Source organism: Gordionus sp. m RMFG-2023, chromosome 3 (assembly GCF_954871325.1).
Source record: "Gordionus sp. m RMFG-2023 chromosome 3, tfGorSpeb1-WG-v2, whole genome shotgun sequence".
Classification (NCBI taxonomy): domain Eukaryota; kingdom Metazoa; phylum Nematomorpha; class Gordioida; order Chordodea; family Parachordodidae; genus Gordionus; species Gordionus sp. m RMFG-2023.
The window spans coordinates 7,763,786-7,790,869 of NC_088777.1; the positions used below are offsets into that span (position 1 = coordinate 7,763,786).

Below are 27,084 nucleotides of genomic sequence, written 5' to 3' on the forward strand. Positions count from 1 at the left end.
ATTACATTTAAATTTAAAGAAACAATCTTATAAAGAAAACCTCCCGCTATTAATTACCAACGAGAGTTTAGTGTAATATAATAATATAAAGGGTTGGAAATGAGGTTATTTAAAAAAAATATTTGTTTAAAAGAGACTCAGGGCGGTCATCTTGACTGCCATCCCCTATGCACGGCTCTGTTATAAAACAACCCTAGATGGACAGTCAGTGACATGACTGATATTAACCTTTACGAGTATCATTGTAACCTTCAATTCTTACTTTAAAATATTTGAGGAAGTTAATTTGAGAATAGAAAACTGTCCCGATCTCGTTTCGAACCAGCACGGTGTCACGTCTTGTTTAAGGTCCCTAATATTTGATCACACCTGCCACTCCAAAAAAAAATTCATTTTTGTAATAATAATTTACGATTATCGTATTTTTAATTTAAAAAAAAACACATAAAAACGATTAACATCCGACTTATAAAACTATCTAAAATAAGAATAATTTTTATTTTTTAAAATATTAAGATGAGTTTGGTCGATATCAAAAAAAAATGTGACATTAATAACACAAAGATTTATTATGAATACCTGGTTTACATTAATTATTATATTATATTTACCCATAATAAAATTTGACATAACATATTTTTTTAAATAAAAACATATATAAATAATTGGACTAAATGGGATCATACAAATTAATCAAGTTTAAAAAAATATAAAACATTCTTCATTTGCAGAATAACTTTTGAAGAACATAATTCACAGTGTAAGATGCAGCAATGTCCAGGAACAAGATTCTAAGAACCACGTACTTGAACTGAATTATATAAAAAAAAATATCAGGTTAAAATGTTAAGATGTATAATCAGGCTTAAGAATAAATTATTCGTTAATTTTATGGGGAAAAAAATATTCTCCGTGTTATTTGGCAGAAAAAAATTCGATATTATTTATTAGTAAATAGGAATTTCGTTTTTTTTGCAATTGAGAATATTATACATAAAAATCAAGAAATAATTTAAGCTAAGATTATACATAAAAGAAACCCTACATAACATGGCTAATTCAACTATGAAATTTATTTCCTAATATCTTTATCCAAGCAGGGTAAAGACACCAGGGAGCATAGTGGGATGGGGTCAAAATATTGATAAAAATCATATATTGTATATTAGAGATCTGCAAAACCGCGGGTTAAAACTTTACGGACAAACGCGCAAAATATTTTTAAGGGCTAGGCCAGCCTAGAATTTTGTAACTTACGGTATGGTCGTTCCATGCTCTCTTATAGAGTTTGTATAATGTAAATAGTAGAGATACCGCCTCCTTGGTGATTATAACTGCTTTAAACCCGACATTAAATAAACTATAAAAAATAATAATATTTTTACTTCAGATGGCAATTCCACAATTTCTAAATACGCTGTAAATGCCGGAAATATGTTTAAGGTTAAGCAAAGCGTGCATAAGAGGGGAATGATGAGTGAGTACAACAAGGCTTTATTTTCGTACATGCTTTCCATGAATGGCTTACCCTGATGAAGGCGAAAAATTTTTTATATGAAATAATGCAATGTCCAAAGCTGATTGATTCATTATGTAAGCAATAAACGATAACTTAATAGATTGGAAAAAAAATATATAAAATTAAACAGAGTAATTGCTAGTCGCGTTTGAGTTTGGACGTATTCATACTATTTAGATACAAAGCACGTTACTTTAGAAAATAGTAACCGAGAGAGTTAACGTTATATGGCTACTTATTAAAAAAAAAATTAGTGTAAAATTTTAATTTTACCCGATAATTAATGACGAACGTGGAGACCTGCAAAGTTAGAGAAATTATGTAGACCGTTGTATTAATGAGATTAGGTTTGAAATCAGCTTCCAAATCGACGAATATCGCTTCTCTGAGTGTTAATATAATAAAATTTAAATATTTTAATTTTTGATCAGTAGGAAAGAAAAGATGTACAGGAGAGACCGGGATTATATGGCTAGATGGTTTCCTCTTTTAAGATAAAATAATAATTTTTCTGGATAGCCTCATCTTCAGACAACAAAATAAATTATCGTTTATAGTGTGGGCACCATTCAGGAATAATTACTTACTAGGGAAGAAAAAAAAACACCAAAAAATTATATAAAAAACCAGGGACCCGAACCGTTATTTATAACGGTTCAGTTTGGTTAAGGTTCAGTATGTAAGAAATTATAATGGTTACGTTTTGGTTACGGTTCTTAAGAATTTTTTTTATAAAGGTTCGGTTCAGCTAATTATAAAGGTTCATTACGGTTAGAAATTTTTCTTTTATTGAAGCAGCACCATCTTCTAATTTATTTTTATTATAAGCATCTATGAATTATATATATAAAAAAAATATATAAGATTCAAAATAACTCATTTTTAAATATATTATTTGAACGTATAAGTAATATATTTTCTATTATAAATGGATTCCTTTTTGTTCGTCGTGACGATAACACAAATTTTAGCCCCGAAAAGGCCCTTTCTACAGAAACTTGCGTTGCGGGAACCGCCAGTACTTTAAGAGCAAGTATATAATTCTGGATATTCAAATTATTTTCATTTCTAAAATATAAAATTGAACCAGTTTAACCCTTTTTTTATAAAGGTTCTTTTTACCTACAAAAAATAATTATGTCGGTTCGGTTACGGTTATGGTTTACTCCGGGTCCCTGTAAAAAAATGGTGGGAAAATAAAACAATGCCACCAATATTGAGGGAACAATGAAATATTTTTTAAAATCTAGCCATTTTTTATATTAAAAAAAACACTATTAAAATTTTATTTTTTCTAAAACATGCAAAAATATTATAAAATATTTCGCCAAGAGTTGAGCGAAAATGTTCCACAAACCATGGAGTTTATTTTCAAAAATAAGAAATAAATTTTATAACTAAAATTTTTATCAATTTTTTTGTTTTATTTAAAAAAAATTAACGATATATTAGATAAATTAAAAAAACGGGGTTTTTCATCCATTACCATTTACAAATTACCTCGAGAAAGATATCAAAATCGGGGTGAAATGGTAATATATTAAATTTAAACCACAGAAATACAAAATTTTCATTCTAAATGATATAATTAATTATAGATTTTGATATGCAACCAAAACCTATTTTTTTTTAAAAAAAAAATTTCCAGGAACCGGTTCTAATAAAGTGCAAGTATTGATATATGCCGCGAGTCATAATTATGGCAATTTGCTAAAGAACGATAATTTTTTTTTATTAAAATAATATAAAACCCATGTTTAAAATATATTACTTACCCTAAATCAGGTGCTCGATTCAGATAGGCTATATACTATACCATGTAGAAATATCTAGTTTCGCTATTCAAAATAAAACGATTCTTTAATATCATATAAAGATAATAATTAGACGTTATCTAGAATTTTTAAAATAAACACATAGAAAACTAAAAAGATTCGATGCTATACATTCATCACTCTCATTTTAGAGGATTCATTTGTTGTTCGCATTTCTTGAAAATTTTTTAAACATTACTTTTAACAGACTTTGGAATAGGAAAATTGAACTGTGTAAAATTTAGGAACCGAAAGCCATTTTTTTTTAAATTCTGCGAAATCAAGTAGAATTAGATCAGATTTGAAACTATGTAATTAATATGAGTTATAAATATTTTTAAAATAAGTATTCATAATGATTGTACGCATATGATCATTCCTGACATAATTAGAATGCGGGAAATTGAAGACAATAAGCACGTTGCATCTAATCTTCGCGCTTTTTATTGAATAACTTTGCATAATTGTACACTACGCAAATCTTAATACGTTTTATTCTATTGTAATTCATTATATAGAGATGCCATAATAAATTTCTGACAATTTTGTTTTTACCATTTAAGTGAATTGAAATATAAAGGGTCGTTGGTAAACAGTAAAAAAAAACGACTTTAACTTAAGTCTAAATAGCACCCATCGTACTAGTGTAAGAATCCCGCTTTTAAAAATTTACATACTAGTATAACGATGAGGCTATCCAATGCTATAATATTAGTTCAATCCCTTAAAATAAAATTTCAACGAAAAAAAGCAAGATTGCCTGCCATATAACCCGGTCTCCCCCTATTTTCAACAATTTCAAAACCTTAGCGTTGTTTTAGGTAAGTTTATATTCATTTAATTAAAAAAAAATTAAATAAAAATTAAAACAAAATTATGACTTGTGCCTCTATCAGCATCGAGTATGATACTATTAAAAAAAATCCATAGAATCTTCTTCCGGTATGTGAGATTAATTTAAATTAAAATTAATATTTAGAACAGAAATCAGCATGCCCCAAGTTTGTTAAAAAAAATTTTTTTTAGGCCCAGCCCGTAATATTTGCTGTCCAGCCATAATAGTTATCCTAGTCCACGAATTTAAAGTTTAAAAATATCTTGCACAAATTGCCTGGCCCGACTCGAAAAAATATTTTTCTTAAGTTGCCCGACTCTTTAGCCGATATCCGATCTAGAAGTAGTCTAAAATTTAAAAAAAAACAGATACTGTCCTCTGCATAAAAGCATAGGAAATAATAATTTAAGTTTAAAATACGTTATAGGAAGAGAAGTGCCATTTTAACAAAAAACAGTATAAGCATTCTAACGATTAAGTTAAACCATTATTGGCCCGCACGGAAAGGAATGAATCAGAGAAAAAATCAGTAGATTTTTCGATTTCGTGTGGATCTGACAACAGATTTCTACTTTTGATATTTACCTCTTACCCCAAATATTTCTCTTGAATTTTACTATTTTTAAATTATATAACTTTGAAAATTGAACTAAAATTTTGCCAGCCGATTTTCGGATATGGTCCATCTACCATATTATAATTTAACAACGGGTTAAAAACGTATATAATAATTTTTCCCTAGATAAAAAGAACTACTATATAAATGGTATTGTTAAAATCATCTTAACTTTGGCCAACTCCAAAACGTATAGCCAGTTGTTAATTATTTTTGTCTCTATCTTCAAGTTGAGTCAAACTTAGAGATGCAACTCAGTTTTTTATACAAAAATTTGACTATGCTATATTGAGCGGACCAAAGCTAGAACACTACCAAAGATTTTTTAAAAAAAATTAAGGTTAACAGTAACACTTACACCAATAAGGGTGATTGCAAAAAATGCAAGTTTAAATTTTTTTTTTCTATTTCTAAATTTAAAAAAAAATAGACTTCAATTCTAAAAGCGGGGCAATACAATATAACGAAAGTGATAAAATAATCGATATCAACGAATGCTGGAACAGCTGATGCATAATGCCAGATCGGTAAAATTAAGTATTAAAGTATGATACTTGGGAGGCGAGAGTTTAACGGCCGAATCGAATAGGAATATCAAGCAATAGAAATGCACGAAGAATTGAGAGAATATGGTAGAGAGAGTGCAGATATTGAATATGTTAGGTAAAGGCTTTTCGATTGATAAACGCTTTAAGGGCTGATGATATTAATTTAAAATATTTTAGTTATTATTAAATATTTCAAATTTACAAACGAACGCTTTAATGAACGAAGTTGATATTTTTTGAAAAAAAAAATATTTTGACGAACGCATTCGTTTTAAGTTCGTTCAATTTTAGAAAATCTTTTTATCTTTATTCATTTATAAATAATTAATTTAATATTAATCCGGGTTCAGCTGTTTCCTTTATCACATTTGATTTTTTTTAACCAGCCACTATTTCTGTCCTATAGTATAAGTTTATTAATTTGAATATTATCATTTATGTTATAGATTAGGGTAAGCATGGATGTTGTGTTATGTTTCATCATCATCAATCTGATTCTGTAAATTCAGAATTAAAATGAATTAAAATTACCATAACCCAAATATATTAATAAATACTTTACATCCTAAATTAAATAAACTAATTCTATCCTTACCAAATTGTGTCCAAAAAGTATAATAAAAGTTTCAAAATTTTCAAGTTCAAATTTAAAAGAGATATTTGATTGTAATATTTATAATTTTATATAATATAACTATAAGTATCCTGTTAAAAATTTATTTCAGATTGTTGTATTTCATAGGCTTATAAAATTATTATGATTTTTTTTGAAATGTTTAAGCACTAATTAATTCTCGTTTTTATTTAATAATTTACATTTTTTTTTCCTGGACCATGTCAAATTTGAGACCATTTTACAAATTTCAAGGAACCAGAATCCATTTTAAAATTTCCAGTAAACAAATTCCAACTAGTTTATATATAAGTTACAGCTAATATACAAATTAGCTAATTAATTTTAAAAAAATTTGAGTATATTTTATCATTTTTTTTGAAAGAATTTGTTCATTTTACTCATCTTGGTGTTTGTTTGTTTCCTTCTTTTACTTTCTTTAAGAAAAGATCCCTTAAATCTTTCAAATTTGTTTTTAAAAACTTTACTTTATCTACATAAACAATTTATAATTGTAAGTAAGTTTCTTAAATTATTAAAAACAATAACTTTAGATCTGGATATGGAAAGAAAGCAAATGGCTAGTAGAAGACCCTGTATGGTGGCTTGAGTATCGCTAAATTTAACGCCCTGTAGGTATAGCACGCTCTGGGAATACGCTAAGATCAAAGAGTTAAGAGCTAAAATGGTGTACATTTGCAGGGTAGTAACTAATGTGCATCGTCCTTGCTTTATTATGTGACAAACTAATTTTTTTTAAAAAAATAATGAAATTATATAGCCATTTTGATCTAAAAAAATCCCGTTAACCCCCCCCCCCCTTTTATGAAGCTGCTGGATATGTCACTAAACTAAATCATCGTCATCGAGGGGTTTAAAATAGACCAATATACCCCTCACCATAAAGCCCCTAGGTTCAAGTAGTTTATTAATTTTCATTTTTATAAATGGGGTAATTTCTCTCGTTCCATAATGTATTATATATACCGCATTGGATGGAAGAATTTTTGGAGGTGAACGGTGCGGCGATGCTCGCGTCGCCGAGCTTAACGATATCCGGATCCATGCCTTCTTTCTCAATGTCTTGCAAAAGTTTTGCAAGTTTTTTCTTAAAAAATTAAATTAAATACCTCATTAAAAAAGGGATCTATGGCCACTTAGTTAGAGAGAATTAAATCTCTCACAAGACAAATATATTTTCATTAGTGAGAAATAGGTGCATTACTAGGAAGTAACGGCTTAAAATAGCTAATACAAAATGGCTAAAATAAGATCGTTATTTCTTTTAGTTTTTAAGAATTTTTTTAACACAAATATTTATATACTCTCTAAAGACAGCGCTACGGTCTAATTTATTCCAATTGAAGATGAAATTCAAACTTAACGATTATTTATAATTTCCTTGGTTTCCAACACTCACTTAACCCTTAATCAAACTTTTTGACTTTCTCCTTTTAGGAAGTATTATAAATCAAATTGGTTTACTTTAGCCTCCAATTTCTTGTTCAGAAGAGTATTAGCAGATGTGATAGAAGTATCGATGCTAGAATTATTGATTGGCGATGAACTGAATTTAGCATTTTTTATCCTTTTCTCGAGTAAATTTTTTTTCGACATGGTAGTGTTGCTATTACAATTTGGTGTAACTTTGGGATTTTTGTGAAGATTTTTATCAAGTTCGATCTCGTCTAATGAACCACCGTGAGATAATATGGAGACACCTGAGTTATATTTATGCGAAAATGTATTGTGATTTATTTATTCCTTTCTTTATTATTATTTTCATTCATTTCTTTCGCTTCCTTTATTTTAATTTTTTTTGTCATATAAAATTGTTTTTATTTTACATAAAAATATTACCCTCTTACCTATATGGGCGTGCTTAAGTGCTCCTACATCGTTGGTTCCATCTCCGCACATAAGAGTAACTTTGCCTGATCTGTTGTATGATGAGATCACTGCTTCCTATATATTATTATTACCCAATAAATTGTCGTAAATATGTAAAAATCTAAAACTGATAAAAGAGGAAAATTAAGTTATTTTTAAAGTGGAAAAATAAATCAGGCCAAAAACTTTCCTTCTCTTTATAATTCCGAATTAATATTTGCTAAAAAATATGTTTACCTTTTGGGTGGGCGTAAACCTGGAAAAAATCTTGGTCTTAAGCAAGATAAAATCCATCAGCTTATTACTCAGGTCTTTGTTTTTGTCAATCGAAGAAACATAAGAAAGGAGCCATTCAAAGGATTGTCCCGTTAGGCATAAATCTATTCTGTTATCCTTTATTTCATTGAGTGAATCATATTGCGCTCGGCGATTTGATTCAGAACTGGGGTGAATTTGGTGCAAGGATTGGAATGTTAATTTTCTAGGGCATAAACGAAGTATGTGGTTAGGATTGGAATTATGCAGTGGTTTCCATGTTAATAAATCATACCCTTTCATTAAAAAAAATTAAAATTAAATTTTTCACTAGAAATAATTGTAATATATTTCGCAAATTCTATTCTTTATGATAATTTTTTTTTAGGTGGATCTTAACGTCAACTACAAAAATTTTATATAATTTTTTTCGCTACCGTCCATTGCAGTATCGAAAGCGGGTATTTGTAACATGTAAATTTGTTTTGACGATACAATCCCTAATTCGTGACCAACATGGCAGGCCGTCAAATGGTTATCACCTGTTATCATTACGATCTATTTTTTTTTTACAAAATACTGTCCATTATTCTTCATTTTTGAATCAATTTTACTTTATGATTAGAATGTATCAATTCGTTAATGGCTTTTCCTGTGCTGGCTTTAAGAGGGCAAGACACAATCAAAAAACCCCTGAAAATCAATTCCTTTTCGAAGGTATCCTGGTTTAGTTCGAATTTAGTCGCGTTACTAGATTTTCCGGTATCGAAAAGCTCCGCAGGCAATATGCGGCTGCCCAAGGCAAGAACTCTTCCGCCTTTGTTAGCGAATTTTAGGTATGTTTGGTCGTAATCCTCAGGTGCGTTGATAAACTTGATTTTAATTTATTTTTTTTGGCCATTTAATTTTAATCGAATGGTTGGTTATAAAATGAGTAAGCACCTTTACTAACTGTAAAAAAAAATCTGAAATGCCAGTCACGCAAAAGTGAATCGATTTAAAGAAGACACTTAACTTTATTTAGTTCATACACGCATTCATATGTATAATATATTGATGATATATGAAAACAAATGGCTAAAAAGAAAATATTTTCTTTCATTACTATTTATCGGGCTGTTGAAAGCATAGCGGTACAATTTCCGGTTTTTAGTTTTAAATTGTAAAACCGGTTAGTTCAATACCGGTTATAACTCGGTCCCTTTCGATTTATAAATTCGTATCGGTTTATTTCCGATTTCCATCTGCCTAAAAAAATCATGGAATTTACCTTACTGATGACTACTATTCCGAATGAAAGAGCAAAATAACAACCAACCAAATAGAAACTATGAAAATTAAGAACTTTGAGAATTGGATTAATCGGCTCTTCCATTATGGTAAAAGAAAATCGTGATCGACTCAAAAACTTATTATTTTTTAACCAAGTTAAAAGCTTAAAATAAACGAATCGACCTATCCACGTACATTGATATCAGCCAAAAATTATTGCGCATGGAAAAAGAAAAAAATTAATAAAAAAACCAAATCATGACACCCAATGACATATAATAATAGCTAGACTGACTATTTCTTTAAAAGTGTACATCAAATAGTTGGGAACGCCATTTTGATTACCCATAACATATCATTATTAAAAAATTTAAACGAGGCCAATTTATTCCTATGTCTGATGCAAACTTTATTAAAGAATTGCCTGATCGTCGTGATAATAAGGAAGCAAGCTGATTTAATAGTAGATTTTAACATGAGAATAATTACTACATGGGTTACCAAAATGGCCGGCCCAGCTGACTTGCATTCAAAGACGCTTTCAAATGCATTATTATGAAAGCATCGACAGATAGGTATTATTATATGTCATTGGAAACCGTCACTCTAAGAAAATTATTCCCACCCCAATGACACGTATTATTCAATTTATAATCGTTGAAATTTGGGATAGACGTTTTTTTTAAAAAAAAATATTACAAAAATTAGATTAATAAAACTATGCTACCCATTTTTCTTAAATCTACAATGTTTATGTTGGAGGCAATGTTGTTATTTTTTTAACTTTAAAAATCAGGTTCTACAATAAATGTATTCCATTATGTTTGGAGTACCCACCCTATTTTCAAACGATTTTGTAACGAAACTATGAATTTTATATAATTTATATTAGTGTTTTCCCACCGATTTTCCATATAAATTATAAATTGAATCAAAGGTTATGGCAAAATTTGTCTACAATTCGTGAGATAGGTATTCCAAACATGCTACAATCCATTTCCGGTATAAACAGATTTTTAAATCTTAAAAAAAAGCTGTCAAAAATTGATTTAAAAGTTGGAATTGCTGAAAAAAACACATGTTGACGTACAGGGAGTAGTATAAAAAATTACTTAATGCATCTAGTTACGATACTTTCTCCCATTATATATAGATTTTTATATTAAAATATTTGGCAAACTACTTATTAAAATTATGATTAATAATAAAATGCCTTTAATTCAAATCCTTATTCTGTCGATATTATGTTTTTTTTAAAAAAAGGTATATATTATTCCATTCCCCCCCTCTTCATCAGAAATATAAGAATTTTTCGATATGAATTTGAAAAAAAACCATAGGTTTAAGCACTTCCGGAGCTCCTTTAATGACCACCTGGTAAATGAACTTGTTCACATTGAACATGTCCTTGTAACTGATAATGACCGACATTCGTTTCAGAGCACTAAGGAAGTGAAATCTGTGCAATATTTTGAGAGGTGACCATGTTAATTCATGAACGGTCTTGTTTACTCCAATCACTACATCGTCTAAAAAAAATGGGTGCAAATGTTTAAAATTTTTTCATCTTCTTTTTTTCTTCATTTCATTTCTTTAAAGAAAAGTTACATTTTAAACATGGTCTTTGGGGCAGCTGAATTTGTTATTTCATGTGCCGAAATGTGCATGTGGAACTTATTTTATCAGGGCTGTGTCGGTTAACAGATTTCATTCGATATTATTAAAAACCGATCCGATAATCGATACTTAAATTGATTTTATTTGCCATTCATTTTAAATTCAATGTCATAAAAAAAAAATTAATATTTTCTATTCAAAAAAAAGCTAGCTTCCACACTACTCAATTCTCAAAAAGTTAATTATCTCATTTAAAATATTGGCAATGTTTATGGCTTGAATGTTCGATTTAGATAATATTTAAAAATGGCCATTAACATATTTATGCAAGCCTCGAAATATTGATGTTAGATGTCTAAACCTTTCTGCCAACTGTGGGCAAATCCCAAGCTTGGATAATTTACTTATCGGATAAAACATTGAGTTATCCGTTTTTCAAAAAATATCGGCTATATCCAATCCGTATAACAACACCAGCTTAATGTGACTTGTTAGATATTTTAAAACCTTTTCTTGTTTACCAGATATAACAAAACAATTCCATTTTTTTTATTTATATTAAACATTACAAATAAATTCAAATTTCAGTTAATTTTTACGAATTTATTATTCATATGAAATTATATATAAAATAAAGATACATTAAAAAAATATAAAATATCAGATTAAATCGAATCGGCTTTTTTAAAAATATCGGCAAGGTCCGATTTATTTTAAAAATGCTAGATATCGGTCCCGATTAGATATTTAATATGGAGACGAGCCAAAAAAAACACCATGCAAATTTATAATAATTTTATAAATTTTTTTTTAACAAAATGGCGCGCTATATAAAATTTTTTAATAAAATGGGCGGTCAGTTTATGCTCTTATTGCAAACCTCTGTTACATGTTTTGAATTTAGCTAAGGTAATAAAAAAAAATAGGAATTTTAAAACTGTGAAATTTAATAATATGGTTTATTTGTTTTATTTTACTCGGAATACATCTTTGGATTAGAATTAAGTTTATATATAATTTAAATATGGCGTCTATTAATTTAAATTTATCATTTTAATATAAGAATTAGTGGCTTAACATTACTTTCCCCTATTTTACTTATTCTTAAGAATATTATAGACAGCATCTTACCTCGTAAAGTATAATTATTTTACATATTTAAAAACAATGAGATTAATTTTTAATCCAAGCCGGCGATTCATTCATAAAAAGTGCACATATATTGAAGTCAGCTGTAGTCAATGTCATTGGCTGTAGTAGAGACCATTGAAGGTTTCGTCTAAATATCTTTTCAATGGCGGATTTTAATATATGTAACTCTTTAATGAATGAATCGCAGTTCAGGTTAGTATTAAATGCAGGTAAAATTCTTTGAATTCTCCAAACTTTTAGTCAAATTCCACCCCAATTCCTGCAAAATTGCCTTTTCCAAAGGATCCCCTATGATATTGATATCCCAGGTCAATCCATGAGTGCGTGGTAATCTAGGTCCCGATTCTAGCTGATCATCTTGTTCCCCTCTAGGCAAATTAATTAAAGAATGACAAGTACCTAGAACCATCTTAGTTATTCTGCTGCATTCCTCAAGAGGAACAAGACTGTTATCGCCAAATTTTTGGGTCATTATGGCACCACCTTGAGTTCCATCATCTGATTCGTTTAAAAAATAGTTTTAAATAAATTTTCATTTCCTTTAATTAGATTATATTTTTAAGTGAAAAATACAAAAAATTAAAAAAAACACATTACTTTCTTTATCAGAAATATATTCTACAACGCCATCTATAACAAAATCATCGGTTGTCAAGGTTCCAGTCTTGTCAAAACAACAGACATCAAGTTTACCGGCAAAAGGAATTCTAAATGGCTCGGTACAAAATATGCCTATACATGATTAAAAATTTTATTTATTTATTTATTTCTTTCTTTTATTCTATCTATCTATCTATCTATCTATCTATCTATCTATCTATCTATCTATCTATCTATCTATCTATCTATCTATCTATCTATCTATCCATCTATCTATCTATTCTATCTATCTATATCTATCTATCTATATCTATCTATCTATCTATCTATCTATCTATCTATCTATCTATCTATCTATCTATCTATCTATCTATCTATCTATCTATCTATCTATCCATCTATCTATCTATTCTATCTATCTATATCTATCTATCTATATCTATCTATCTATCAATCAATCTATCTAGCATTCCTTTCATCGAGAAATGATGATTGTAATAGAGTTCTTAATTATATATTTTTTTAAAAATTGTATATATATAAGAACAATTAACTAAACTCAATTTTGACAAGGCCAGAAGGGAGGAGTTAATGGCTAAGGAAAGTTCGATAGGTAATTCAGGTGGTACAACCGAAGTAATTATCAAAACGCATTCCAAAAGAAGCTTGTATCTATTTCGAGCTGGGTCTAAGGTACCTGGAATATAATTTACTTTTTAATTGGCCTGAATTATTTTCTTCTAATTTTCGTCATATTTCCTTATCTTATTGATTCCAAGTTCTTATATTTGACTCGGTTCCAAGAAATCTCGTTCTAATCTATGCAAATATATCTTTCCTATTTACCTTGAATCCACACGTATATTGAAGCGGCTATAGCGAAAACGAGCAAAAGTCCAATGAAACAACAAGTCTCCCAATTTTCCGATCCCCCGACAAACCCGCCCCTAAGCTTGACCCCTCCTAAAATAGTACTCAATAGCTTACCTTGGCTAGTTGAGAATCCGGTTCTTAAAACGTGTACCAAGCAACCGTTATCGGGACCTGCAAGATTGAATAAAAAATAATAATAAAAGAATAAACAAAATAAAATGAAGAAAATAGGGGCAAGGGGGAGGAGGGTGTAAAGAAAGCCTTCCTTTATTTATTTATTTCTTTGTTAGGGTTAAAGTTAAATTAGCTTAATTAGAAAATTTAGAAAATATCGGTAGAGCACTTCAATTCTCAAGCGAAGATATAAAGCAAAAGACTAAAATAACACTAATAATCTTAAAATGCTACTTAACATGATATAATAGTATATTATCATAAGTACTTATATGTGAAAAAAAATAAACTTTTCCATCCACTTTTATTTTTATTGGGGGGCGTAAGGGTTTGTATCACGTGAGTCCCACCATACAGTACCCTCAGTTTGGAGTCCTCGCTGGATAGATCCAAAATCTGATCGCCATTCTCATTTTCTATAGATTCCTTTGCATGACATATTTTTTATTAAAATTTTAATTATATTTATGTTTTTAAAAAAAAACCAAATAAAAAGCTAGTCAATGAGTATATATCACGGACCGGGCCGGGCTTGAAGACATTTTTTAAAAAATATCCGGGCCGGGCCTGAAAATTAAAACGTCGAACCGAGGCGAAAAATTTTTTAAAAAAAATCCGGGTAGAGCTGTGCAAATGGTACCTCTGCAGGTATCTGGTTTATATCGCTTAAAGTTCAAGAGAAATCTTATCTATCACTACTTATAAGTGTTAGGCTGAATTTATATATATATATTATTTTTAAATATTTAGGGCTCAGCCTTGGTTTGAAATTTTACATATTTTTTAGCCCGGCAATATTTTTATGTATTCATGAAGTGAGCCAGCAGGATTCTGTTTTTTATATAAAAATTAATTTTTAAAAAATTTCGACTAAACAGCCTAAAAAGCAGGGGTTCGAGCCAAATCTGAAGTTAAAAACCCGGGTTTTTAAAAAAAATTTGCGGAATGAACCGAACCTTTTTTTAAATTTCTAAAAACCCTAACCAAACCCGAAAATTTTTTGATCTCGGGTTCAGTGAATTTCATATTTAAAATCATATGTTAAGATATTTGTACAATTGTAAATAGAAAAATTAATAATTTAAATGAGATTTTTTAATATTTTTAATTTATTAAAATATAAAAGGTATTGATATTATTCAAAGATAATTATAAGATTTGTGCAAATAGGCATCTTGCTAATTTATAGAGTGCGATTAAAACCATACCCACTCTCATTTCATCTGATGATAATAATTCAGATGAAGTTATTGTATAAGATGATTTAGAGAAATTGATACAACTTAAAGAAAGGGAGGAGCAAATACTTAAAAAAAAGGCCAACGATTGCAGAGAAATGTAACGATAATTAATAGATTTAGCGATTTTTGGATTAGGAGGAAAATATTTTGCATTTTTTGGAGTCTGGTACGCTGCAGCCCCCTGATTTATATATTTTATTCAAAACCTTATTAGCTGCTCCTGCAACCCATCCTTTTCACATTTGAAATTCAATCTTTCAACGTAAAGATTGAGGATAAGCGAATAACTCTTGAAAGATATCATGCTAGTTACGTCTAAATAAGCATTTCAAAATTTATACTTGACTATACTTTACATTTTAAAATATATTTATAAATAAAATAAATTATCTGGAAAGAAAATTGGTTATATGAGGGTCATTCCACGTTAAATCAATCATGATTCGGCCGACCCCTTTTAAAATTGTTAAAAATTTCTGGAATTATTTATATAGGTAAAAAAAAATGAGAAAGCCGTTTATTTAACTCGCTAGCACACCTAGTTCTCGAGATATAGGGGCTCAAAGGTGCAAAAAAGTTCCACTTTGGAATCTGTAAAATTTTCAAAATGCTTATATCTTCAAAACTATTTATGGTAAAAAAATATATTAATATATCAAATTGTAGGTAAAAATAATCTCTAAAGAGCTATCAAAAAACAATAAAAATTGGCGCCAATTTGAGCTGTTAACTTCCGGTTTATCTATTTTGCATTACCTGTGTTTTCAAGCAAAAAAGGGAGTTTGTTTTCGAAATTTATTTATTGCTTTTTATTTAGACACCTTTGCTAATTATATATACGATGTCAAAACCTTGGCGACGCTATCGACTCCAAAAATCAAAGAAAAAGATAGAGGGCGCTTTATGAAATTACGGATTATGGTTAAAATGTTGCAGCTAACTTATCAATAACCGGATATTTTCACTTTTTATACTAAAAAATTTTGAATTTCTATTAAATATACTAATTAAACTGAGGGGCAAAGTGGGAAAATGCCCATTAAACACTTAATAATGAAACAAATTTCCAATAATAAATATCTTTCATGTAATTTTTTTAATATTTATTTTTATTAATATATAGAAATATAGATATAATCATATTCATTCCATAATTTCACATATATTTGAAACAAAATTTAGTTAGTCTAATTTTAATATTTGAATGAATACCTTTGAATTTAAGATATAAGCTCTCGTAAATTAATTAAAATATCTTTTTTGGACTTGAATCTTTTCACCATTTTTTATTATAAAAACAAAATCCCTTTTCCCAGGCATCGATCTACTATATTCATCATTGCTATAAAGGTTTTGACAACAGCAAAGCGCCGGGTTTAGGATTCGGTGTTGAAAAAAAACCCTTTTTCTTTTATTAAACCTTTTGATTTTCGCCATATATGAAATATTAAAATTCTTTTACAATTTTTCTTACTGTCCAATTTGATGGTAATAATGTTAATAATCTATATATTTATTTGTAATCGACAGTTGTGATAAATTGTTAAGGTTTCTATAATTTCATCGAAGTTTTCATAATTTGATGAAGATAATGGTATAATTTTAGTCGTTAAATTTTTTTTTACTCTAGATATTTTTTTCTACGAATATTTCTTTTCACATAAGCGTTTTCTTTTAATGAGAGATTCCCCATTTGATTGTAGGGATATATTAATATTATGAATAGCCTCTTGATTAATTATATGAAGGGGAGAATCAATATCTACATTCATTTGAAGTATAAGGAATGTTTGCTAATTTTGCCGACATGAAGAGCATATTAACATACTAAATTTCTTTGGGTCATCCAGGGTAGAATCTTTTTTAGATTCTTGCGATAAAAAGCATGTCTCTGTAGATTAAATGGATTGTAACATTTTAATATTTGGTACGTCCATTGTGATATAGAATAAAATTAATTGATCTGCACCTAGAATATATGTTTTTGCACTCTCCAAATCCCTAAAATAATAAGCTGCAGACGGGTTGAATTATTTAAAATTAATCTGAACGGACAAGTTAAAAATATTACGCAGAAAGAGAGATCTTTTTAAACAGTTTATTTTGTAAAATAATATACTAGTAAAATATAATCTATATATAATATGTCTAATAAAATATTCGTTTTTACTGCAGCTGTTATACATTATCGAGTTAATAAGTCATTCGCTATAGTATCAAAGTAGAGATCTAAAAAATGTAAAACTTTTAAGGATGGTAGGGGGGAGAGCAGATATGGGAAATTTTATCATATTTTTTATAAACGTATCAATATTTTCATTTTCCTTAAGAATAATATTTTTCAACCATTAGCGCAATCTATTTTTTCTTCAATTTTTGCTAAAAATGCCGAGGAATCGATAGCGTCGCCAAGGTTTTGACATAGTATATATTATAAAAGGTGTCTAAATAAAAAGCAAAATATTTTTTCCGAAAACAAACTCTTTTTTGCTTAAAAATAGACGTAAAGCAATATAGGTAAACCGGAAGTTAAAGACTCATATTGGCGCCAATTTTTATTATTTTTTTAACCTACAATTTGGTATATTATATATTGTTTTATTATAAATAGTTTTTGAGATATAAGCATTTTAAAAATTTTACAGATTCCAAAGTGGCTATTTTTTGCACTTTTCTGCCCATATATCTCGAACCAGGTGTGCTAATAAACGGTTTTCTCATTTATTTACCTATCTATATAATTCCAGAAATTCTTAACAATTTTAAAAGGGGTCGGCCGGCCTTTTTTGATTGATTTGACATGGAATGGCCCATGAGTGATACTACCAGTGTTCATACTTTAAAAAAAAGGTGCGGTATATTTGCTGTATCTAAGTGAATGAAAGAGCTGAAGGAAAATTTATTTTTCCGCAAGCAAAAAAAATTAATATTAGACTATAAGCAGGATTAAAAACAATGAAGAAAGAAAGCAGTAAAAGATAAACATAAATAAATGGGGGAAAAAAAGAAAGAAAATATTAGAAGGCATATAATATGTAAGTAAATAAATGCATTAAATCTATGGCTGTGCCGATCCACATATTTTTCACTGATTCGATATTTATATTTACGTCCCAACTTTGAACCAAATGTAATTAAAAAATCCATATTTTCTATGCAAAAAATCGAATTATGCATTTAATTTAATTTTAATATTTTTAATTCTACAAAGACTATAATTTTTAAATTTTTTTTAAAAAAATTATATTATATAGATAAAAAAATATATATATATTTAATAATGTATCCATTTTATTTTGAATAATATATATGTTGTATTCCATATTAAATCAACCAAAAAAAGTCGATTCTCAACCCGACCCCCTTCAATTTTTTTAAAAATGTGTATGTTGGTAATATATACTCTAACTAATAAAAATGTAAAATTTTACTTTTCAAATCGGCTTACTTCATGAGATATGGCCATCTTTAGAAACGCGAAAATTCCAAAATACAGTATATTTAATTTTAAATATCTCAAAAAGTAATTAAGCTGAAGGCATGATTTAAATTTTATTAAATAGCTTTAAAATAGCCCTTTAATATGATATAAAAATTATTTTATTAAGTCTATTACCAAAAATCGGAAATAGAAAACCGGAAATAGCTATAAAATAAAAATTGCTCTTTTTTTTTCTTTCAAATTTTTTTTACAAATAGACATTATACTTCTTAATATTTGTACAAAATTTTAGATTGGGACCATTACTGGGCCAATAGTTATTACGCTTTAAATATAAATAGTATGGCTTAAATCCTAAATTATACCAAATATATAGTAATTTACGAAACAAATAAAAAGAAAATTCCTTTATGATCGGGCAGATTATATTTTTTTTATAAATGTTTCGGACTGTGAGCCCACTAGTAGACATTATGTCATATTTAACATATAAGTTTAGCGATTTATTTTAGAGAGAAAATAATTGTAAAAATATTTATAACTTTATTTAGCTAATTATTTATATTACATGAATATCAAATGGAAAATTAATATTGTTATAAACATATTAAATTAAATAATATCATACATTAAATTATCTAATGAATTAAAATAACGTTTGACTTTCATTTTTTCCATTAACTTTCATTGATATAAAATTATTCATACCTGGCATAAGTCTGCTGTTTTCGTCAGAATTATAAAATTCTATTACTTTATTTGCAATGTCATCCGGAATTATTCTACTTGGTGTTATGATATTTGGGTTTGACAAAACACCCTTTTCTTCAACTAATTGTTTAGCTGTCCGGGTCATAAAATTTGTGGTTGAAAATTCCTTTTCAATTTTATCAAGAGTCCAAGATTTTGGTAAAACTGTTAAAATTTGTATTTTTTCATTGCGAGAACTTGTAGCAAATTTTTCTTTCAGTTGATTTATGATTTCGGCTTCATCTTTTTTTGCTTGATCCTGTAGATTTATTTTAAAAACTTTTTTAATTTTTCCCTGAATTTTCAAAAATTTATTTACAGGATATTTTTTTTCATTTAACCTTTTCTTTTTAATAGGTGTCTCCCCTAAAAATGGCAAAGTTTTATTTAAAGTTGAAATTGAAGTATTAAAATCTGTATAAGAGTCGGGATTATTGCATGGTTGATCAGGTTCAGAATCGCTAAATGTTTCATTAATAGTTGAGGTAGAAGGTAAGTTAGAAATAGAAGGTAATGTGATCGGGATCGTAGAAGTAAAAGGTCAGATCAGATTTGTTGAATATTTTTTTTTTCCGGCAAGAGCTACAAATTTTTTGATTAATTGATAAGCTAGAATTCATTTCTATCATCCATTGTAAAACATTTCTAAGATCGTAACGTACTGAATGAGATTTTATTATAAAGGGATTACAGCACTTTACTGGAATAGAAATATCTTTTCTAGACATTTAAATTTTTTTGGTAAGGAATAAAAGATAGCTATTAATTTTATATAATTATTTTAAATTAAAAATAAATTGGATAATGAATATTGATAATTTAATTTTCTTAGAAAAATGGCTTTATAAAATTAATCAATATAAATGACGGCTGTTGCTGTTGGAATTGAATTTGATTTTTATGATAATTATTTTATTTGATAATTAATTATAAGTAGAAAATAATCTTTATGAAAATATATTTCTGACGATCACAGAGATAATTTTTTATCCGGCAAAGAAAATAATCTACATAATTCACTCATAGAATATCATATTAAAGGGCTATTCTAGAGTTATTTAATAAAGTTTAAATTATACCTTTATCTTGATTACTTTTTGAGATATTTAAAATGAAATATGGTGTATTTTGAACTTTTCGCGTTTCTAAAGATGGCCATATCTCATGAAGTAAGCTGAGTTGAGAATTAAAATTTTATATTATTGCTAGTTAGTGTATATACTACCATCATGCAAATTTTAAAAAAAATCGAAGAGGGTCGGGTTGAATCTTCAGTTGATTTGATATGGAATACAACATATATATATATGTTGATATGATTTATAAAATTGTAATATTTAATATATAAAATTATAATATGTTAGATTTTTTAAAATAAATATGAGAGCTTTTAGATTTTTTGGAAATAAGCTTCTAAGATGTGGACTATCTATATCCACTGCCGTATTGTAGATAGACTCAAATGGGACACTTGTTGCAAGAGGCGCCAAAAATTTACAAGCAAGTTTTGACAAAGTTGGATACTTTTCAGTATTAATTCACCAATAGTCAAGTGGTTCCAAAGGGGATATAATATCAATGTTATTAGAGTTATCTAAATAAACACAGATATAAAACTAGCATTATTAAATTAGTGGGTTTTTCATACAAACCCAACCTCTTGTTGGGTTTGAAAAATAATCAGATACCACCCAAACAAATGGAATGCTAGATAAAATATGAAATATTATATCTTCTGATTCTTTTAACCTTGATTTCTTTCAAGTATGACAGATCATCTACATAACTATCGATTTCAATCATTTTATTTGTACTAGTTTCTCTTTGATTTCCCATTTAAATAAATAAAATTTAGTTGGTGTTGTGCATTTCCATCGTTTTAAAAAATAAATAAAAATCTATTGAAATATTATAAAAATAATGTAAAATAAATATATAAATATATATAACATAAAATAACAAAAAAAGTAAAAATATCGGATCGGATAAATTTTTAACAGGTATCGACCCGATCCGATATTTTCTGAAAACACTAAATATCGGTGCCGATCCGATCCGATATTTAATATCGGCACAGCCATAATTATATTAGAAACCTACTTTAGGTTGGGGCACTGATTCACCCGTTAACATCGATTCATCCACTATGCAAGTTCCCTTGAGAAGCAGCACGTCACATGGGACAACCTTATTTCTCGCTATAAAATAAAACAAACAAATGATTAAAAAAAGGGGAAATTTATCGGGACTTTAGTGTTATAATGCGCTTTCCTACGTTAACTAATAAGTTATCAATTTTTTTAAAATAAAGAAAATAAAAGAAAGAATGAATGAAAGTAGTGTTGTTAAAGCCAGATTCGTTTTTCAAAATATCATTATGTAAGCCTAAAGATTTTGCTCATAGCTGGCAGAATTGCTAGGACATCTATCTGCCAAATGTCCACATAATGCCACATAATATTATTGTAGCTAAAATCTTAATCGGGCCGTTTCGGGCTTTTTAACATCACAAAATGAAAGTCAATTTATTTTAGTAATCTATAATGAAATGCGTATCTTTAAAAAGACCAACTTATAATCAAATAATTTTTTTATAAATTAGAATAGTTCAAAATTGATCTCGGAAGAATGGAGGTGGAGTGGGGGGGGGTTAATATATTTATTAGAAAGGAGAAAATTAAGGCTATAAAGAAATAGATGAAGAAATATTATAACAAATAAATAACGTAATGGAAAAAAATAAATAATTTTTTTTACTTATGGAGCATATGTCACCGGGTAAAAGATTTTCGGAGGACATTAAGCGCCACCTTTTATTTCGGTATACCTGTGGTAAAAAAAAACATAAAATTCTTTCACATAATCATAAAATAAAACCCTTTATATTTTAAGACAGAGCGTGGTACCGGAAACCGATCAAATCTAATACCGGCTTTTAAATCCGAGAAACCGGTCAAATCTAAAATCGGCACTGAATAATTCCAGGAACTGAATAATTACAACTGATTTATATTGGCACTGTTCAAAATTTGCATGATTGTTTAAATTTCTTTTCAACTGTCTTAATAGTTAGTTTCTAATAACCCTTGGAACAAGTAAAACTTAAAGCTGAGTACTACTAGATCATCTTTTTATTCAGAATTCGAAATATCGAAAGGGGGGATGATGGGTGGGTGTTTTCGGGTCGAAAATGAGCGATATATTAAGATAAAATAAATAAGGAGCCAAACCAACCAACAAAAATAATTTTTAAACGTTATGCGGACGAGTAAGTTTGCAGGTCCAGACTGCTATTCTGGATAGAATAGAGAACTATAATTAAGTCGAGATAGGACACGGCCTAAGAACTGAAAGGATAAGATATATTTTTTTTGAAGTTTTACAGGAACGGGAACCTTTTTTTTTTTTAAAAAAAATCTAAAATAATTTAGAAATTAAGAACAAATTCGAGGTTATTTTATTTTAAAGATCAAAAAAAAATTTGTGACATTATCACGATAGTCTTTTTTTATCCATGAAAATCACAAAAAATTTATCCCAAAATTTTTTGGATTTAAAATTTTAAGGTAAAATTGCTAGAAAAATTCTGTTTGAGGGGTGTACAGATCCCACTTTTTGGAGATCGATCCGATACAATATTGCCTATATAAAATTTATATCGGCCGATTACCGATCCGATATTTTCGATTTTTTGTTCTTACGTATTTATTTTTTTAAAAATTATACCATAACATATGCCATTTAAAAAAATTTCTCCTATTTTATCAAATTTTAATAAAATTATCATTTATTTATCAATGCAAATGTAAAAGTAAAGTATGTAAATAATGATTTATATAGTAAAAATCGTTGCAATCATTCTTGATAAATTGGGCAGCTGTCTCATTTGGGCAAAAATCTTAGGTCCCACCCCCAATAGGCAGAAATTTGACAGATTTTACTTTATAACACGTTTTTTTTAAAAATAAATATTTTCTTTAAAATATCAATAAACTTTTTTTTTAATTATGACGCCATTTTATTAGATCTAATCGGTAAATTTAATAATATTGGCCAATAATCGATATTATAAAAAGCACGAAAAACCGGCCGGATATCCGATAAAAAGTATTTGAAAAAAATCTTGTTTATAAAAATCTCAATTTTTTTTTTATCTCGAGGAGCGATTTAAACGCTTTAAATGAATTTGGAATATACCTACAAAAATAAGAATCGAATATCGGAATAATTCGTTAGGTATTATCTGTTTGCCAAGGAGGGTGATTTTTAAAAATTTAAACAGCTGATTTTAACCTAAAATGAATTTCAGCAAATAATAGAAAGTACCTATCCTGTAAATTTAAGAAAAATTTTGCACACTGATTTGAACTAATTCTTGATTTAAATTATTTTTTATACAGAAAAATATAAAAAAACGGCAAAATTGTCAGAAATTAACAGGGCACGTATTCTAAATATGGAGGAAATTCATTAAATCGTAGGGTAAATAGTTGAAAAAATCGATTCTGAATAACTAGAAAAGGTCTTAGTATTAATCTTTATTCCAGTTCCAGATTGGTAAAATGGGGGAGGGGGGATTCACAAAAAGGAGAATATTTAACACCAATTAGAGTAAAAACTAAATGCAGGAAATATTGTTCCTGTAAAAACGTTAAATGTAAAAAATATAAAAGCTAGAAAATATTTTAATTAGTATATAAGATTTCTGTACATTGATTATGAAACTTTTGTTTCCCATTTTGCGTATTTCGGACATATTTTTGAGTTGTTGTTTAACAAGTGTAGCTTCAAATACCACTAGCATGAGTAAAGTGAACAAACTTTATTTGTATTTTAAGTATATATAAATTCATAAATATTTTTAAAAAGTAGTATTTAAAAAAATATTTGGGACTTCCTTTCTTAAATTATAAATAAAAGCCACTATACTAGCCTTATTAAAACTTAATAGGGCTCATCTTTTTTATAATTCCCAATAGCAAAAGAGAAAAGTAATTTCTATCTAAAATGAGCATAAAAATAGTAATTCTACCAATTTTGTTTTAATTCAAATAAAAATAAGTAACAATTTAGAAATAGTTTGATGATAGTTGAAATATAAAATTATTAACCTATAATAAAATTGGTCATATAAAGACCACAAACAAACACATAATACTTGAAACACAAAGAAAGGGGATGTTGATCTATCTTTCATCAATTCCATAAAATCAGGAATTTCTATATTCATTCTAATTTGTAAATTTTAATTAAATAAATTTAAATTATTATGAACTTATTTAATCCATAAACATGTTCCATGATATTGATATAATTATTATCTATTAAACCCTTAAAATCATCTGTTAAACCCTTATAATTATGATAATAATTATATTGTTCATATATTGGATATTTAATTGGTTGAAAAATTTGCTTGTCATCATCAAATATATATTTGACTTTTTGATACTCTATCCACATACTAAAATTTATATTTAACTTAAAATTTTTTTAAAAGTTATCTTTTTATTGTAAAAACTTTTTTATGGTTTATTTTAACCATTTCACAAGCACCAGTATTTGAGATTGGCATAACTTTGGCATATTGTGCTTCATATGGATTTTTCACCTTAATAGTGTTTTAATTTCAATTATTAATAGCATAATACTTGAGTACATAATAAGGATGACCTGATGTCTACAGACCACATACAAAATAAGAATGTTAATAAATTGATAAGTAATATGATGACATATATTATAAGCCCCAACTCATAATTTTGTTTAATTCCAAATTTCATCCATATAAAGGCAAACAAAACATAAATACAAAGAAAAGGTCCTACATATCCATAATATAAAGGAGGCTTATATATGTATAATAATATATTTTTAATATTTTCATCATCCTTAGAAATTAATGATTTAGTCATCTCTAGGTATGGATTTACTAACACTACTATTTATTAATAAAGATTAAGGGCAAATAAGCTAAAATGGCCGTCAAAATGGCCCCTATAAATTTGAAGCTATAGAATTTATCATTACAAATATAGAATTAAAAGCGTGACCATTTTATTTTAAATACATGATTAGTGTTTTATTTTGAGGAGTAAGTGAAATTAGTTATATTTAATATTTCATATTAGGGCCAGCATAATCATTTACATTGAAGGAAATTATAATTTTACACCAAATGGTAGTGATAAGGTCGGGGGTAATTGTTAAACGGCTCGATTTGAACCAATTTTTAAAAACGGCTAACTCAATATTTTAGCCAGAAAAATATTGCTTAAGCCTTGAGACTTTGCTAATAAATATATAAATCTTTGTGCTATTTATGACCAAAATCTTTAATCTTGCATAAACCTTTTCTGGCTATAATATTGAGTTAGCCGTTTTAAAAATCGGCTCAAATCGAGCCGTTTAACAATACTAACCGGGAGATGATAGATAAGGCATAGCGAATTGATAAATTTTATAAGGATGTAACAAGCAATGACCGAGTTAAAATATAAAGTTAATAACGAATATATCGTGTATATATACATTTTTCTTGTATTTTATTTTCACAAATTTGTTGATTCTTGAATATGATTTCTATCATTATTATAAGATGGTATAATTAGTAATAAAAATATATATTTGATAAAACCTTAATAGTTACTTGATAAAATATTACCTAATTTCTTATAATATAAATTATTTAGATTAGATTAATTTTGCAAATTTCAATTAACAGGTAGTTGAATTTAAACTTAATTCATATATACATTTAATATTTTTAAAAATCTTTATAGCTTTTTATACTTATCATAAATTTTCTTAAATTACTTTATTAATCTATTTAAAAAAAGCCCTAATTATGCCTTAGAATTGACTAAATTTGGATTAGCACCTAGTTTTTTAAAAAATTATATCTATATTAATATTTTTTTTAAATATTCTACTAGTTATTAACTTATACCTCCCTGGTAGATGATACACTAATTTTTTCGTCCATATTTAAAATTTGCAAACTTTTATCTTAAAGTTTTATTTAAATTAGTATGAAGATAAACAATGACATTATGAAGTCATATGATTATGTATTCAATTTTTTTTTATACTTTGTGTGTGTCCTTTTATATCGAATAGTTTTTATAATTTATTACATAATTCCAAAATAATTTTTTTTTAATTTTTTATAAATATATGAGATTTTTTTATATATCATTGTACGTGAATAAATATATCGGGGCATCATAAAAGATTTTATTATATTTGTTACATTAATCTAAAAAAATAACTAACTAAAAAATTATTATAAAAAATAAGGTATATATATTACAAAAACAATTTAAACAAAAGCAAGGTTACAGGCTAAAATAATCGTAAGTTTCCATCAACATATCAAATAAGGTTATATTCAAATAATACCAATTAAAATTATATAAAATGCCAATACAAATTTAAATATAAAAAAAATCAATTTCCATTATTTAACAATATGAATTATAAATTAAACCTAAACTACATAGTCATCTCTTATAGAATTCTAAATAACTTATTATATCTTTTTTTTGGTTTAACTTATTTTCTAACTTTTATTTTTATAACCTTTAGGTTTTTATTTTATTTTATCTAACTTAACATTTAAAAATTACCATTCTAATTATATATAAAGATCGAAAGAAGTTTTTCATATATAAACATTATTATTTTTTTTTGTGGGAATAAAGAAAAATTTTATAATCTATTTTCATATATAAATAAATTTTGAAAGCTAGTTAACCAAGGAATAACATGGTGCCCCGGATAAACTCGGTGGTACAGATTCTCTTTCACATATTTTTATGGCAAGACTAAATTTATTAAAATAAAAAAATCCAAAAAAAATAAAATTAACTTT

At 27.5% G+C, this 27,084-nt stretch overlaps 1 protein-coding gene across 2 annotated transcripts; it reads right to left on the reverse strand.

Annotated features, from left to right (window-relative positions):
• Positions 1–594: 594 nt before the first annotated feature.
• On the reverse strand, positions 595–25,139 carry LOC135927484 (endoplasmic reticulum transmembrane helix translocase-like). Of its 2 annotated transcripts, none has more exons than XM_065463488.1 (24): positions 24,863–25,139; positions 24,733–24,822; positions 24,487–24,692; positions 24,323–24,442; positions 23,923–24,031; positions 21,969–22,038; positions 21,312–21,409; positions 14,069–14,204; positions 13,578–13,775; positions 13,291–13,428; positions 12,729–12,863; positions 12,366–12,629; positions 10,698–10,891; positions 8,705–8,962; positions 8,528–8,648; positions 8,073–8,386; positions 7,814–7,910; positions 7,431–7,666; positions 6,933–7,053; positions 6,495–6,691; positions 5,339–5,481; positions 1,793–1,904; positions 1,386–1,529; positions 595–811 (listed from the first exon to the last, which is right to left on the reverse strand). In XM_065463488.1, exons 1-24 carry the CDS (start codon positions 25,124–25,126, stop codon positions 722–724), a joined length of 3,855 nt encoding a protein of 1,284 aa, XP_065319560.1. In that variant the 5' UTR covers positions 25,127–25,139; the 3' UTR covers positions 595–721. The 2 variants fall into 2 exon arrangements, with proteins under 2 accessions (XP_065319560.1, XP_065319561.1); XM_065463489.1 differs by having other exon boundaries at positions 597–811; positions 24,871–24,944.
• Between the last annotated feature and the right edge of the window lie 1,945 nt (positions 25,140–27,084).